This window comes from Calidris pugnax, unplaced genomic scaffold, assembly GCF_001431845.1.
Source record: "Calidris pugnax isolate Ruff unplaced genomic scaffold, ASM143184v1 scaffold24, whole genome shotgun sequence".
NCBI classification, from domain to species: domain Eukaryota; kingdom Metazoa; phylum Chordata; class Aves; order Charadriiformes; family Scolopacidae; genus Calidris; species Calidris pugnax.
This window is the reverse complement of record NW_015090922.1, coordinates 15,430,039-15,446,462: the sequence shown is the minus strand read 5'-3', so window position 1 is coordinate 15,446,462 and position 16,424 is coordinate 15,430,039. Positions and strand designations below refer to the sequence as shown.

The following is a 16,424-nucleotide window of genomic DNA, read 5'->3' as shown; positions in this document are numbered from 1 at the left end:
CCTTTATTTCTCCAGAGGAGGTAGGACTGCTATTGTGACAGTATGGGAAGTTCAGTACATTTCTGCAATGAGCTGTACTGCCCTCAACAATCAAGTATTTTTGATGCAGAATGTTAAATTCTACCCCAAAATTTACCTTGACTGCAATAGAACTGTAGAAGTAAAACCTATATGCCACTTCAAAGAGTATTATTTGTTAAAAAACAACAGGGGCCCTGCAGTACAAGTTGGGAATAATATATTATAGTGATTCAAGATAAACTGTGGGAACTAGTTAGTTATTAAACTTTGTTCAATTATGGATTAAAATCAGAAATACTTTAGTTAGAAATACTATCAGAGTATGTTGAGTTGATTTGACAGTGAAGATACCCCATCATTTGTTAAAGGACCTTTATAATTTAATTCTTTTGTGTTACTCTTGGTACTCTTTACCACGAGTGAAATTGTAACTAAGATTTTAGTAACTATAACTTACATATAACTAAAACTAAACTAAAAGTTTAGTAGTCTAAACTTTTTAAGACATAAAAAAAGGAGTAAAGCTTAGGGTTTTTTTCTTAGAATTGTAAAAATTTTCTACCCATAATTGTGGAGGGGGCCATAGATCCTTATTCTTTCACACTTAAAGATTTAGACAAAATAGCCTAATGTAATGAACTGTATACACATTAAGATACTGCAGAATATGATGAGGTAGCAGAATTCAACAGCAGAATCTGCTCTTTATAGCTGCAAAAAGAGTTAATGGCAATTAATTCCTTTGTATGGTGTGGATTATTTTTTCAGCTTGTCTAATATTCACAGTTTGTAGAAAACTAGATAACACTGGATAAAATATTTTTGCTTTTATAAGTAATGTTTAAATGCGGCATTTTCTGACTTTTACCACTGAACTTCCTGCAGTCATGAAAATCAACGGCTTTATGAAGAAGTAATATTTCAACGTAAGAGCCTATAGGATATATTGCATAGCTCATTGGTATCTTATATGTATACACATACATCTTTCATATGATTTAATAAATTTATATGAATTAACTTTTATAGGTGCTATATAACTTTAGCACAGGCTTTGGGAATGAACATGGGAGGAGCTCCAGCAGGACCAGCTGGAACCGGTAAAACAGAAACAACGAAAGACATGGGAAAGGCTCTGGGAAAATATGTAGTAGTCTTTAACTGCTCTGATCAAATGGACTTCAGAGGTTTGGGTAGGATTTTCAAAGGTAAGACTTCATGTAGGACAGAAGAGACCTCCAGAGGTCATTTATCAGGTGCAGTTAGAGCAGGTTGCTCAGGACCTTATTGATGCTGGGTTTGAGTATCTACAGGGATGGATGTTCCACAACACCTCTGGGCCATCCATCCTCATGGTAACTTTTTTTTGATACTTCCATTGAAACCCACGTTGAAACCTGTGTCCGTTCTCTTCTTTCATTGCACTTCTGAGAAGAGCCTGGCTCCAATTCCTCAGTGCCTCCTATTAGCAATGGGGTTTCCCCCTGAGCTTTCTCTTCAGGCTCAACAAATCATGTTCTCACTTTTTCTTCACTCTGTGTCATGTCCTTCAGCCACTGACCATCATGGCAGCCATCTGTTGGACTCATTCAAGTATATCAATATTTGTCCTCTATTGGTAAGCCCCAACTGGACACAGTACTCCAGCTGCTATCTGACAAGCACAGAGTAGATGCAAACAATTATTTTCCTCAACCTGCTGGCTACACTCTTGTCCAATATGCTGCTGGCTTCCTTTGCTACAAGAGCATAATTCTGATTCCTTTTCAATTAGTTGTTAAGCAAGGCACCAGGTCACTTTCTGCAAACTGCTTATAGCTAGTCAGCACCAAGCCTGTACTGCTACATGGAGTTACTCTTTTCCAGATAAAGGACTGGAACTTCAGTGATGTTTCTGTCAGCTCATTTTTCAGTTATGGTATTGTATGTATTGAGAAGCAAGCTGTGAAACTATTAATTATTTTTTTAGCAAGCAAGTAATTGTACCATGAAAGTGAAAAAAGCTGTGGGTTTATAAAAATATTGCCTCTTTGAAAGTCAAGCTATTCAAATTTTAAAAAAAATCTTTGAGTACATGACAGAATCCTTTTAAATTGATCTCATCTTAAGCATGTAACAATAATATACCCTGAATTAATGGGATAAATTTTTCACTTTTAAATAGCTATCTTTCAGTATACGTGAAAGAAAACTACTGCCTACTTGTATTTTAATATCATTTGGAAAAAAACGCTGCTACGAATTTTCTCATAAAATGTTCCTAAAGGAACAACAATTCTCTTAGTTGCTACTAATGCTTGTTACGTTTCCAGACTGAAATTTGGAAACTGTGAAATTGATCTTTTATGAAAATGTTATTGTTATTAATATAGCGCTTCTAGATTTCTCTTTCCATTTAATTTTCTTTCTCTGTCTTCCTTTCTTTCTTCCATAGACAAATGCTCACAGAGCATGTTGTTAATATATGGCACTGTTACATAAAAAACTTGTAGTTTAGTGTGCACTTAAAATGGTGATTCTTATGCATAGAGATATAAGCTCCAAGATTAATATTTTCTGCCTTGTGAGATTTGGAATTTTAGTTAAACTCCTAGTTAGTTAAAAAATAATTTTTATTTTTAATTTTAATCTTTATGATTTATAAAAGGCAAGTAAAAAGTAATTTAAGTGCATTGGGAAGGCTGGAAGATGCAAAAAAAAAAAAAAAAACAAACTCGGGATGTTTTTGTTGTAACATTTAGGGCTTTTATAGCTCTAATTCACTTATTTTTATTTTTTTATATTAACAATACAGCTTTTTTCAAATAATTGAATTGCTGCTTTACAGTAAATGCTACATTTGCAGAAAACTCTATATGAAAGATCTGCCAAATGCTCCAAGATATCAAAAGATTTTTTCTGATATTGATTCACTTTTAAGCATTTTGTATAAATCAACTGATATTAATTCAGATTGATCTGGAAGTAATCATGTGGACTCGAGAAAGTTAGGTCTTGGCCACAAGGCAATAAATAAAACTAATCTTATTTAATTATTTGAAGGAAAAGGCATCTAGTTCAGATGTCTGAAATATGCATGCAGAACTGTTTATAATAATTTTTTCTGTCTCTGTTTTAGGTCTTGCGCAGTCAGGATCTTGGGGATGTTTTGATGAATTCAACCGAATTGAGTTGCCTGTCTTGTCAGTAGCAGCACAACAAATCTATATTATTTTAACAGCAAGAAAAAAAAGAAAAAAGCAGTTCATTTTTTCTGATGGAGACTGTGTAGATTTAAATCCAGAGTTTGGAATTTTCCTAACAATGGTAAATGAAATAACAGCTCTGGAGAAGTGACAAATTATACTGTATATACGTTAGTTAAATGGCAAGGTGAAAATAACTGATTTTATTAAGTGATGCTGTTACTATAGAATTAGACAAAACTACTGGAACCATAAATAATCTGATTATTCATGAATTGCATGCTTTCAGTTTAGGTTAAGATTATTGAAAACATTTATAATTATCTCCCTACATTACTGTATTGCAGTTCATTATGTAGATTAAAAGTTTGGCCAAACTTCCAGAGTGCTCTGCTCACTGGAAGGACTGAAACACTAATATGTTTTACAACCTTAACTTGAAATGCTTTTACAGTATTAGTGAGAAAATACTGTAGGGGAAAAAAAAGAACATTCACTGATAGCAGGAGATACATGAAAGAGATTTTTCAAGGGTATGAGTCTTGTCTAATGGGTACTTTATATATATAAAATAATTCTTCAAGCTGATTTACAGGAGACAAGTATGGTGATTCTAGCATAAACCACCTCCTTGTACTGTGGTGACAACAAGTCTTTTCAAATCCTGTGCAAAAAATTATCAGATCCTTGCATTTGTTGATACAGGATGTGTCTAAACTGGTAAATACAATGCTGGATGTCCACTTTTGGCCTTTTGTGGCAAAGGGGCCCATTCTGCTCTGCGCATCAATTCTGGAGTCTGTGCAGACAGTATGACAGAACTGTGCTTCTTATATCATGAAGTTTTTTATGGGTGGTATTTGAGGTACATTTTCCCCTTTCTTATAATAACTACTTGTAAAAAGAGTTGGAGTGTATATAGATCAAAATTAGGTCCCATAACTAAATGGATAATTTGTGCAAAAAAAAAATATACAAGGCAGTACGTATAATTTTAAACCAGTTATCAACCATTATTCAAGAGAGAAACACAAACTCCTCAATTTAGAATATTGGCTTTAAGAGCACGCTGTCTTGTTCCTATAAGGTTCGTGTGGCTTCATAGCAGTTATTCCTCATGTACTCTCATGGGCAAGGTATTTCATAGTGTATGTTTCCTAATGCCAAGGCAGATGACAATCCAAGATGACTTTATGGAAATTAAAATCTTCAACTGCACGTTCAAGTGGAGGACAATAACTGAAGAGGTCATAAATAAATGTCTTTTGACTGTTTCTAATTTCTTAATGTCACCTGTTATAAATTATTCTTCATATTTGCAGTAAGTTTTCAGAAATGTTGTTAGTCAAACTTTCTGGGTAATTAAAATTCACTTTCATATAATTTTGTTGTAAAGTTTCCTGTTTTAATTTTGGCAATGTTATATTTACTGTGTCATTACAAAATATTCTCTGAGCATTCTTGAGCTGATATTAAAAACAGTTCTGCCACTTAAAGATAATCAGAATATCTTGTATGATTCTGACTTCAGTGGCTAGGATTCACGCACAAACTATTCAGTGAGATTCTGTACATTAGGACATTCTAATATTTCTTCACTGTAGAGTGCTTGTTATCCTTTTTATTATTATTATCATCTTTTTACTATTTTGGCTCTTGTTAGACACTGAATTGTTAATATGTTACCAAACCTACCTCTTCTGCAAAATGCTAATGAAAACTTTATTCTTGTTGTGAATACATTAGAAGAAATCAAGCAACTGGATTGTATTTCATGAAATTTTAAAATCCCAAGTGCTGGCTTGTTATGATGAAGAAATTCAGTTATTAGTCTGGAGATTATGCATAGGTTATTAAATTTGTAATTATGGTTGCAGTTTTTTCTTCACATTCTACTCATTACTAGACAAGAGTTAAACAGATCTAGATATTTATGAATCAATTTATTGAACAATAAAAAAGATTTTTTTGACTGTTGTAAATAGTAATGCAGTATGCTTTCTTATATAGAATCCTGGATATGCTGGACGCCAAGAACTACCAGAAAATCTCAAAATGCAGTTTAGAAGTGTTGCAATGATGGTTCCAGATAAACAGGTAAAATTATTGACTGAACTGGAAAAAACAAAGTTTACTTTGCTTACCTGTCTTCAGAAAAACTAATGGAATTTCTAAAAAAAATGTATTTCAGATAATTATAAGAGTTAAACTTGCAAGTTACGGATTTATTGATAATGTGTTCTTGTCTCAGAAATTCTTTGTTCTTTATCAACTTTGTGAGGAGCAGCTCACTAAGCAGGTAGTGTTATGTATTCCCTTCCTCTTTGTCTTCATATTTACACAATACAAACCCTTAGGTTTTGGGTTGTGCAGATTGTTTTTGAAGCGTCTCTTTTATGCTTTTTACAAAATATTGAAGTAGTTTAAATACAATTCAAACAAATATCTCTATAAAATTTTTGAACAAGTAATCATGTTAATTCATGTATGTGTAGTCACACACACATACATTTGTTTGATTGTTCAAGAATCACACTTTGTAGTTGCAAGTGCATGAGATTCTTTGCCTAAACATGGCAGCCAGGTAAAAATTAACCCAGTTCTGTCATTATTCTGTAAGAATCATCTAGGGCTAGAGAAAGTAGTTGGAAATTGGAAACCACAGGAGGAACATCTCAAGTTTCATTTAAGTTGCTTTTCTTCGCATAGCACTGCTTTGATCTGAGGTCTTGGCTTTAAACTGAGTCTGGAAGAGAACTACTATTTTTTTTAGATCCCTGCTATAGAGAGCTATAAAAGTCAATTTATTTTAAATTAGAAAAGAAAAAGCTTATAAACCTCCTCTCCCTTTCCTGAAAGTAATCTTATTATCCTTCAATTATTTTGATAGAATAATTCCTCAACAACAGCAACAATTCCTATTTTAGCTACCTTTTCCAGGCAGGGCAACTAAACTATGCCATATGCAAGTAAGGTTTGATATACTGATGAAATAAAGGTAGAGAACTTGTTACTGGTGCATAAGCATTTTTCCATTCTTTAGGTTCATTATGACTTTGGTCTGAGGAATATCCTTTCAGTACTGAGGACTCTCGGATCTCAGAAGAGGTCCAGGCCAAATGAAAGTGAATTAAGTATTGTTATGCGAGGGCTAAGAGATATGAATCTTTCTAAGCTGGTAAGAATCTAATTTAAGGCTTTAGTACCATGTATAGGCAAGTCTACTACATGTATCACGGGGTTTTGTAGAAGATTAGAAAAAATTTCAAACATCTTTTTCTTTAAAAGCTGAAACATGGTAATAATCTTGTTATCATTAAATAGCACTGAGAGTGTAGTAGACTTGTAAACAGCGCTCAGTGTGCAAACAGGTTAATAGTGGCTTAGCTGTGGGTGTGATATTTTATGTACAGACTTGTGTACAGACTGACTCTGTACTGTAAGTGAACTGAATAATTTGCGTATCCACTAAATTTTAAAGATTTCTTTCCAATATATCCTGCAAGTATTTTAAAAATCCGATTTACAAGTAGGTTTCAGAGTCTATTCAAAGGGAATTTCTTTCAATTTTGAATTTATTTCTCACATGACATATGGATGACACTTTCAAAATGCTATTTTTATAGTGAGCTGCCCTATTGGCTGGCTGTGCTTATGAACATAAGGATCTGTATTTAGAAAATATTTCCTTACTGTTTATTATTTTAAAATATAGATTAATTTTGTTTTAAGAACATTCTTTGGATAACCGTGCTTTAAGCACTTAATAATTATTTTTTTTTTCAGATAGATGAAGATGAGCCTTTGTTTCTCAGTCTTATCAATGATCTGTTTCCGGGACTACAGTTGGACACTAGTACGTATGCTGAGCTTCAGGCTGCAGTAGCTAATCAGGTTGAAGAGGCAGGATTGATTAATCATCCACCATGGAATCTTAAGCTTGTTCAGGTAAAACTTTTTTTTTTTTCCAAAACAGTTTTAACTGGAATCAGAACACTATGTTAGTAGCTAAACCACTGTATCACTCAAGGACCTGTGCTTCTGATATGGAAAGAAATAAAGGTTGTGTGTACACCACACTAAGGAGAACTATTCAAGGGACTTATGTTTTTATTTCTTTAAATCATCCAGTGAAGGACAGCACTCCTGCTGAGTAGGGGAGAAGGGCAGAGAAAACCGCAAGAGGTATCTATTTCTGACTTAAATGTGTTTCTGTAATGAAGAAGAGTCTTCATTATGAGTTTGAGCAGACATTGTAATAAACAAAGATTTTTCTCACATAAGTTTTGAGAACCTATACACTGGTTAGTAAATCATCCAGTTTATTGAGTTGAAAGTTAAAGTATAAGAATGCGTAGAGCATATATTTCTTAGCATATGCTATGACAAGCTTATGGAAACCTATAATGAGGTTAAGCATGCAAATGAACATGCATGTAGGTACTACAAAATGGAAGAACCAAAAATAGTGTCAGTAACAAGAACGACACTCATACAAAGGGAATTCTTTCTCTCAAGGACATGCGTGCTTGGATGATTAAAGCTATAAAGAGATTTAGAAGCTTTCTAAGCTATGAAGGATGCAAGCAAGCTCAGCTACTGTCAAAGCTAGCATCCTTCTGAAGTGCATTAGCCACCTAACTACTGTGAAAAGACCCCACCTAAGTGGAATATGTATCCCTCTGTTACTTGCATGCCAGATTTTTAGTAAAAATGAGTAAGAAAATACATAAAATCTGAATGAGAGACTGTGTAGCAAAATGTTGCTGCAAACAATGTTGTTTACATAAAACAAAAAGTTTGCTTCCTTTTGACATGAATAATACTTATTTCTCAGTACTTAAAGAGTACATAAATAGACCCTGGGCACTGGCAGCTTGCCAGGAATGTAATATGCTTTGTTTACCTTGTGTTGCAAGCTTTTTATACTTGGGGTGTGTTCTCATTAAAAAGCAAAAGAGATAAAATGGTGGAGGTATTACAAGAAATTGTTTTGACTTCAGAATATTTGTAAGACATTGTGTTTAGTAAACTAATGATTTAATGATTAAACTATAATTTTGGATTGTGGTAATTTGTATTTAGTGTAAGGTAATTTTTATGATGTGTTGTTGATTAATGAATATGTAGTTATTTAATATAAAGGAAAAAGGGTTCTTAAATGGCTTTTGGCACCTGTACTCCAACATAACATTTAAATTCTGACAGTTGTATTTCTGACATGTGATCGTGTTTGAAACTAACTTTAAATTTATTATTACAGTTAACTCATGTTCTGATGATCTCTATGCTGACACGCTTCCCTATACACATTCTTAATTAAAGAGCAAACTTAACAAATGGAGCAGAGTAGCAACTCAAGAAATAAATAATTAGACAAGCACTAAAATATTACAAATTGACAACCTGGAAAAGTAACTACAGCATTGTTGCTCTTCTGTCTTTTTGTCCTACTCTTTTTTGAGGACACAGTTTAATTATTGATGATGATAATGTTTTTGAACGTGTTTTAAACTTCTTGGTTTTCTCTGTTCTCTGATTCTTTGCTTTTTTCTGTATGCCGGCAACAAGATGTGAACACTGTATCTCCTAATACGATGCTTTAAACAGTGATCAGCTTTACTTTATTGGCTATATTACTCATTGAAATTGAGCTTGTAGCCTTAATTAGTGAAATTGATTATTTATTTATTTTAGATGCCATTAATTGATTAAATTTGTCAGCCAGAATTATGCTGTCTTCTAATTTTTATATTTTACGTATCCCTACTTTTTGGATAATTGTTAAGCACTGTTAATGGTTAGGACTAATAACCTTTACCATTTCTAATGGCTGAAAGCTATATTGCTGTACAGGCATTTATTTGTAATTTTGCTGATTGCCAAGATGACAGTATAGCTACAACAACTGACGCTTAAGAACATTTTACCCTATGGAAATATGGTTTGCATCTTCTTGAAATACAACCTCAGAATATAGACTTCCTAAAACAACAGGCCTCAAAGTGCTAAGCTTGTTCATTGGTTGTACAGTCTAAAGTTAGAAACTACACTGGCTCTTACAATTTAAGTATCTTTAAAGAAGCTAGGTGTAAACCAAGAAAGGCACTGTGACCTTTGTACTTATTGCCAGATTTCTGAAAACTTCTAAACTTGTCTTGCTTAAAAACCAAAACTGCCACGTGATTTGTTGAATGAGAACAATGGTTACAGTGCATTAAAATATTTTACATAGTGCACCATTCTGCCTTATGTTACTTCACAGCAATTAAAATATCATGTCTCTGTCATCAAACCAGAGATCTATTTATGGCTCTGCTCAGACTCCACCAAATTTGCATAAAGTTTTCCTCTGCATTCTGCATGCTGGATCTGTATTGTCCTTCTCACAGCTTCACACTGATGACCAGCAGAATTTTTGTATAGAAGAAAACACTTTTGACCATCCTGTTTAAAGCCATGTTCACTATTTTATTCACAGCTTCGTATTTTTGGTTGCCAAACTGGTTATAGGAAGATTGCTTGTGCCTTAACAAATTCCACCTTCCACTGGGAATAAGAAGTTTGAAATTGTCAAGTTCATATTGGACTTGCTTGCAGTTTAGATTTTTCGTGCCTGTATATCTTCCTCCTGGACTGATCCAAGCCTTTATTCAGCTTGCAGGGGAAGCAGTTATATATGTTTCTCCTTTCAAGGTTCTGTCATCCAGGAGGACTACCACTTCTTTGTTCCTTTCAGGTGCTCCAAAAGGAGATACTTGTGTATGCAGGCGCTGCTGCTTTCATAGCAAGCTTAAAGCTAATACTAAAAGAAAAATAGAAAATTTAATAAAAAACTGTCCTGAACCAAAACCCATCCACAGTTCTGTAGGAAGTGTGGTCCCTATGTTTATTTCGTATGATCGGGTGTTTTAGCAGTGTGTTAATTAGTCATTCTTCTGTTGTATTAATGTGTTGTTGCATTAATGTGTTGCTACTATTCATTTTTTCTTTTGAATAATATAGAAAATCCTTTTTAGATTCTGGTGAAATTATTTTCAGTTGCTTTGAAAAGTTTAGCAAGATTTAGTTCCATAAACTGTTTGATAGTAAACTTGCTTAGTGCTTAGAAGATTAGGATGTGAAGGTATGTAGTATTCCACAAAACAATAAAAATTAGCAAACATATGCTAATTTAAATTCTGAGCATATAATTTGTATGGCTAATAAATTTATAATCAATATCAAATGTATTAAATGCAAGCAAGAATCTTCCAAGACATATATTTCTTAAAATATTTTGTTTGTATGTTTGTTTTAACAGTTGTATGAAACTTCTCTAGTACGTCATGGGTTGATGACACTTGGACCTAGTGGATCTGGTAAAACAACGGTCATAACTATGTTAATGAGAGCTCTAACAGAATGTGGCCAACCTCATAGAGAAATGCGTATGAACCCCAAAGCTATTACTGCTCCTCAGATGTTTGGAAAACTAGATGCTGCAACTAATGATTGGACAGATGGAATATTTTCTACACTGTGGAGGAAAACACTGAAAGCTAAAAAGGGTGAGTAAATACTTTGTGAGTGGTCTCATAAAAATACCTCTTGAACAATATGTTGAAAAAAAGCATCTAGAATTTACAAATGTGGTAAAGTTCTCTCTTGAGAGAAACTATAGAAAACACAGATGAGCTTACAGTTCACTTCTCAAGAGAGGACAGCAGTTTAAAAATTTATTCTTTTACTAGTATCTCTACATTAAAAAAATTGTTCATTTCCTTGCCACTTCAGTTCTACAGTGCAGATATGTTAGTTGGAAGCTGATAAATTATAATTTAAATTTACTTGTGGTAATTGGTCAAACTTTAAAATAATGTTTTTTCCATGGTTTTTCATATATTGATTACCTATATCTATGTTTTGTTATTTTAGGATTGGAATATTGAAATTCCTTTTCACAGTGATTCAATTGTATCTGAAAAAATATAAATGTTTATATTAGAGAAAGAGAATTCTTCAAGGGAACCTTCCTAGAAGGAAATTCTTTTTAAAAGAAAGTTGAATTTTCTATATTGGAAATGTCTATATTTTCTCTGTTGGAAATTGTCTATATTCAAAATAAAGCCAGAATTTAAAATTGATTTCCAAAATTTAGGCATTTTCATCTATGTTTCAAAATAAAAGGAAACAATTAGATTTTCAGAACTGATGAGTGGTGATAGTTTTAAAACTTAAATGGGTTATGTGAATATTCAACACCTTTTGTTTAGTTGCCCAAAGAACTCTTATTTTAGTGACAAAATGCTATATTCTCCAATCTCCACTGTGCTGCTCAGGAAGGAGCGGTGGGTGGAGGAAGGAGAAAGTCAGGTTAGGTTGGGAAGGAAGATATCGAATCTGGAGAAAGAAAAGGGGATGGGGGAAAGATATTTTATGTTTTTCATCTTTGTTTCTCATCATCCACGTCTATGTTAATTTGCAATAACTTAATTGTCCCCAAATCAAGCCTGTTTTGCCCATGACAATAGTTGGTAAGTGATGTCCCTGTATTTACCTCAACCCACAAGCTTTTTCACCATATTTTCTTGCTCTGTCCAGTTGAGGAGAGGGAGTGAGAGTGTGGTGTGTTATCTATCTGGAAGCTAAGGTAATATCACCACAGATGTTCAACATTTTAAAGATATATTTGTGCCCTTGTTTGCTAATTGTTTCAAAAATAATTCCTTAACTAAGTACGCAATTTATACAGTAACGAACATCCATGGAGATGGCAGAAATTACAACAAATAAAATATGTTTTTATACATTATTTAAGTTCTAGACCATCTTTTGTAACCGTATTTTCTTGTTCTTTCAGCGTGGTGATATGAACTATATCTCTTCTGATTATTTTTCCAGGTAAAAATGTGTTTCTGATTTTAGATGGTCCTGTAGATGCAATCTGGATTGAGAATCTAAATTCAGTTTTGGATGATAACAAGACCCTTACTCTAGCAAATGGAGATCGAATTCCTATGTCTCCTAGGTGTAAACTGTTATTTGAGGTCCACAACATTGAGAATGCCTCTCCAGCAACAGTTTCTCGAATGGGTATGGTCTATATCAGTTCTTCTGCCCTCAGCTGGAGACCAATATTGCAAGTAAGATTATCATTGCTGGCTGATCCTACCTTTACCTTGTTATGTATTTTAGACCAAAAAATATTGTGGATGTTTTGCAGGCATGGCTGAAAAAACGTTCTTCTGAAGAAGCTGAAGTTTTACAAAGTTTGTATGATAGAATCTTTGAACCAGCATATACCTATATGAAACTAAACCTTAATCCAAAAATGGAACTTCTGGAATGTAACTACATTATGCAGGTAAAACGGTTACTGTATAAGTCTGTATAAATTGACTGACTATAGTAAACATGCAGAAATAGCAAGGAGAACATTTGATAGCAATAACATTTAATTTGAAAAGGTTCTCTCCTTACAAAGAAAACCTCAAACTCAATATTTGTTTCCTAGGCAATATAAGAGGAACCTCTCTAAGGTGCAGAAGAAAAATTTACTCTCTTTATTGTTTCATATGTAGGCTAGTCTTCTGTTGACTGGTATTTGCAGACCTCAGTAAGTTTTCAGAAGCATGTCTCTAATAAGCTAGTGGTTTCAACCCAGTTCTTTTTAATACCAAATGAATTCTGTTAAGGGTCAGTCTAACCCCACTGGTAGCATCAGCAGAAAGAGTGATGAATATTTCTAATTATCTTTTTATCTTGAGATGTAATAGCTGTGATTCTGTCAGTCAGCTCTTCCAAGGTCAATGTAGTAATTTCTGCCTGTCCCTTTCTATCAATTGCAATACTACCTTGGGTGGAGTCCAAACTTTATCAATGATTTATTAATAATAAAATTATGTGTTTGGCAGATTTTGCAAAACTGACAGTCCTATACAGCTGATTTGTTTGTCTGTTGTAATCTGCAGATTCTAAGTCTCCAGGCTTTTCTACTTGTCCATGTAATCTCAGTTTTATATGGGCACTCTCATAACAAATGCAGTAGTGCCTTCGAATAAGAGGGTAGATAAGATAATATTTTGGATAACACTTCAATTTTATATTAAACTAGTCAATTTGCAACCAGTATCTCTTCATTATTCATTAAGGATTTAGCTTAAGATTTTCAACAGTTTGAAGTACTTTGCTGCAATTTAATAGGCACAGTAAATGCTGCAAAGATTAACTGTGCAGTATCAAGTGGAATTACGATATGTACAGAATTGAATCCCATAGGCAGAAACTATGCAACTTGCCAATTTATGATGATAAACAAGATAGACATGATATGTGCCAAATTTTTAGAAATATTTTTTTCTTCTACATTGGTTATCTGTGAAACCTCTGACTGAATTGATGCTGTCTTCATGAAAGACTTTTCCTGGGGCTAGAAGCTTCTATGTTATTTTTGATTTAGGGCGTGGTAGGAAGTGTGAGCAAGTCAGTGTTCTACTCATACTGCTGGCTAAGAGACATATTTCCCTGATTTAACCTGTATTGAATGTTTCTTCCAGTGAATAAAAATCTCTAGCAAGTTTCTGTCATAGGTGCAACAGTGTAAATAACCCTTAGTAGATCTATATGCTGGGGTTTATCTAAGAACCACTGAAATCAGAGCTTTTATACTACTTGATCATTTCACAGATTCACTTCCTCACTTGCTTCCCCCTGCCAGTGTTACATTCACTTAGTCTTGATGATTTCCCTTCCCAGCAAGGATTTCTTTCTTGATGTGGGAAGGTAGGGCAAAAAGTCATGTTGGTTTCTGTGCTGTGCAGCTGCAGAATTGGGCATGACATGACAAGGCCTCTTGGCATCCTGCAGCATTTGCCTACATGCATATCTTTGATCTCCAGGATATTCTTATGTTTCCAGGATCTTTCCTTCAACCAGGATCTTCACCTCCTTCTTTCTGGGCCCCTTTTTTTCCAATACCATTTCATTTGGGGGCCCTTCTTTTCCACTACCTCTCCTTTCCAGAACCTTGAGATCGCAGTTTTGCCATAAATGGCCTATGTGCAGAAGCACTGTACCTTATCAGCTTCCTTATTGGTGGTTCTGTCGAACTCCTTCTTGTTAATAGTGGAACTCAGGACATGCCATTTTTGTTTAGTTCAGGTGTTTTAAAAATTTACAACTGTCTCAAAACAGTTGCATCTAGCAGATAGCAAAATTGAGTTGTACTTGAATTTTAAACTTAGTTTCAGATATTCACCCACACATGCACATGTACCAAATTATCTGCCGTTTGTTAGCATTCACAATTTAAGTTATTTTTTAATGTACAACCGCTTCATAATGGTTTTATATAAAAAGTGATCTCACCTTTGGTTTCCTCCTTGTAATTTCCACTGACTTTCTAACTGCATATATTCTAGTATTGTTCCTGGCTGATTTTTTTTTTGTGTGTGTGTTTTTACTTATATATTTTTCTTTTGCCTGTTTACCATCCTCCACTGGGGTGGACAAATATAACTTAGGAGATTCAATGCAGTTTTTGTTTACGGTTATTCTGCCTTACAAGCATATTGGAAAAGTCTGTAAATGTGTAGCTAAAGGAGATCTGATTGATGTGGTCTACATGAAGGAATATAAGTGTTTGACAAAGTTCTTTACCAGGGATTTACACGGAAGCTAAGCAGTCATAGCAGAAGATGCAAGGTTAATTTCTAGATAAATAACTAATTAGAAGACAGGAAATGTGTGATTGGAGTATCAGTTTTTAGGAAGAACAGACATTACCACTAATCCTGAGGTACCTTTTCTGGGGCCAATGCTGTTCAAAATGTTCATAAAGAATTTGGAAAAGTTTTAGGTGAAGAAGTTTACTGATGATTCTAAACTATTCAGGGTAGTAAGGACAAAACAGCTAACCATGAAGAACTGTAGACAGACTTTATGAGACTGAATAAATAGGTAATAAAATGGCAAATGAAATTCAGTGAAGATAAGCATGAAGGGGTTTACCCAGGGAAAAAACAAACTGTTCAATGGCATGAATAGCAGACCTGTAGAATATATTGCCAAAGGGTGTTATAGATGATAAAAGTTTATGTAGGCTCAAGACCAGTCTCAGTATTTTCAGGGTGGAAAAATCCATGCAGGATTACTAAACACAGGAAAAGTGTATTTGGTTCAGAAAGCCCCAAGCTTAAGAGAGTACCAGCAGGATTTACCATCCCCAGTACCACCACAAGCCAAGCAAGTTTTTTCTTTGTTTTCACTCTTCTCTAAGTGTCCCCTTTTGGTCACTATTGCAGATGAGATGCTGGGCAAGCTGAAGTTTTCATCTGATTTATTGCAACCATTTGTGAGGTTTTATAAATCAGTTTAATTTTTTCCGTTTTCTTTCTCCAAAAACTTGTTATAGAATATTGCTGAGACCCGGAGCATCATGGGAAATTTTGAACATGAGCTTGTATTTGAGGGAACAAAAAGATTTTGTTCAGATAAACTGGGACACAGACTGTCCTGGAAATAATTAGATAAACTGTCTTCCAAAGAAAAGAAGTGCCATTATTTTAATGTCATAAAGTGTAATTAATGCTGATTAATCCTTTTTTAAAACTGAATTTTAAAGTAATGAAAAGTATTTAACTATTTAGGTCATTTAGGTAGGCTGCATAAAAACTGTATAGGGCTTCATTACTTCCCAGTTTGAGTTTGAGATCCAAGACATCATAAAGAATATGAATTCTAAGAGCTGATTAACAGTTTGCTTCACTGTTAAAAAGGCAAATTTTGAAACTTTGTGTTTGACACTGCCTTGTATAGAATTGGAATTTGACTCATGTTATCTAAGACAATCAAACATGTGTCATGAGTGACAATTATAGATAGCAAGTGTCATGGTTTAACACCAGCCAGCAGCTAAGCACTGCACAGCCACTTACTCACTCACTCTCCCCCTGTGGGATGGGGGAGAGAATCAGAAGAGCAAAAGTGAGAAAAGTCATGGGTAGAGACAGTTTAATTAGTAAAACAAAAGCCACGCACTCAAGCATAGCAAAACAATGAATTCATTGACCACTTCCCATCAGTAGGCAGGTGAGTGTCATGGTTTAACACCAGCCAGCAGCTAAGCACTGCACAGCCACTTACTCACTCACTCTCCCCCTGTGGGATGGGGGAGAGAATCAGAAGAGCAAAAGTGAGAAAAGTCATGGGTAGAGACAGTTTAATTAGTAAAACAAA

At 34.2% G+C, this 16,424-nt stretch overlaps 1 protein-coding gene across 1 annotated transcript in view; it reads left to right on the top strand.

Moving 5' to 3' along the window:
- DNAH8 (dynein, axonemal, heavy chain 8) overlaps positions 1-16,424 on the top strand; it is a 135,854-nt gene that overhangs the window by 56,335 nt on the left and 63,095 nt on the right. Inside the window, exons 43-51 of the mRNA XM_014950520.1 lie at positions 1,051-1,229; positions 3,140-3,327; positions 5,217-5,303; positions 5,398-5,505; positions 6,250-6,384; positions 6,993-7,154; positions 10,510-10,756; positions 12,090-12,331; positions 12,412-12,552. Coding sequence (XP_014806006.1) covers positions 1,051-1,229; positions 3,140-3,327; positions 5,217-5,303; positions 5,398-5,505; positions 6,250-6,384; positions 6,993-7,154; positions 10,510-10,756; positions 12,090-12,331; positions 12,412-12,552 — 1,489 coding nt within the window. The remainder of the gene's footprint in view (positions 1-1,050; positions 1,230-3,139; positions 3,328-5,216; positions 5,304-5,397; positions 5,506-6,249; positions 6,385-6,992; positions 7,155-10,509; positions 10,757-12,089; positions 12,332-12,411; positions 12,553-16,424) is intronic.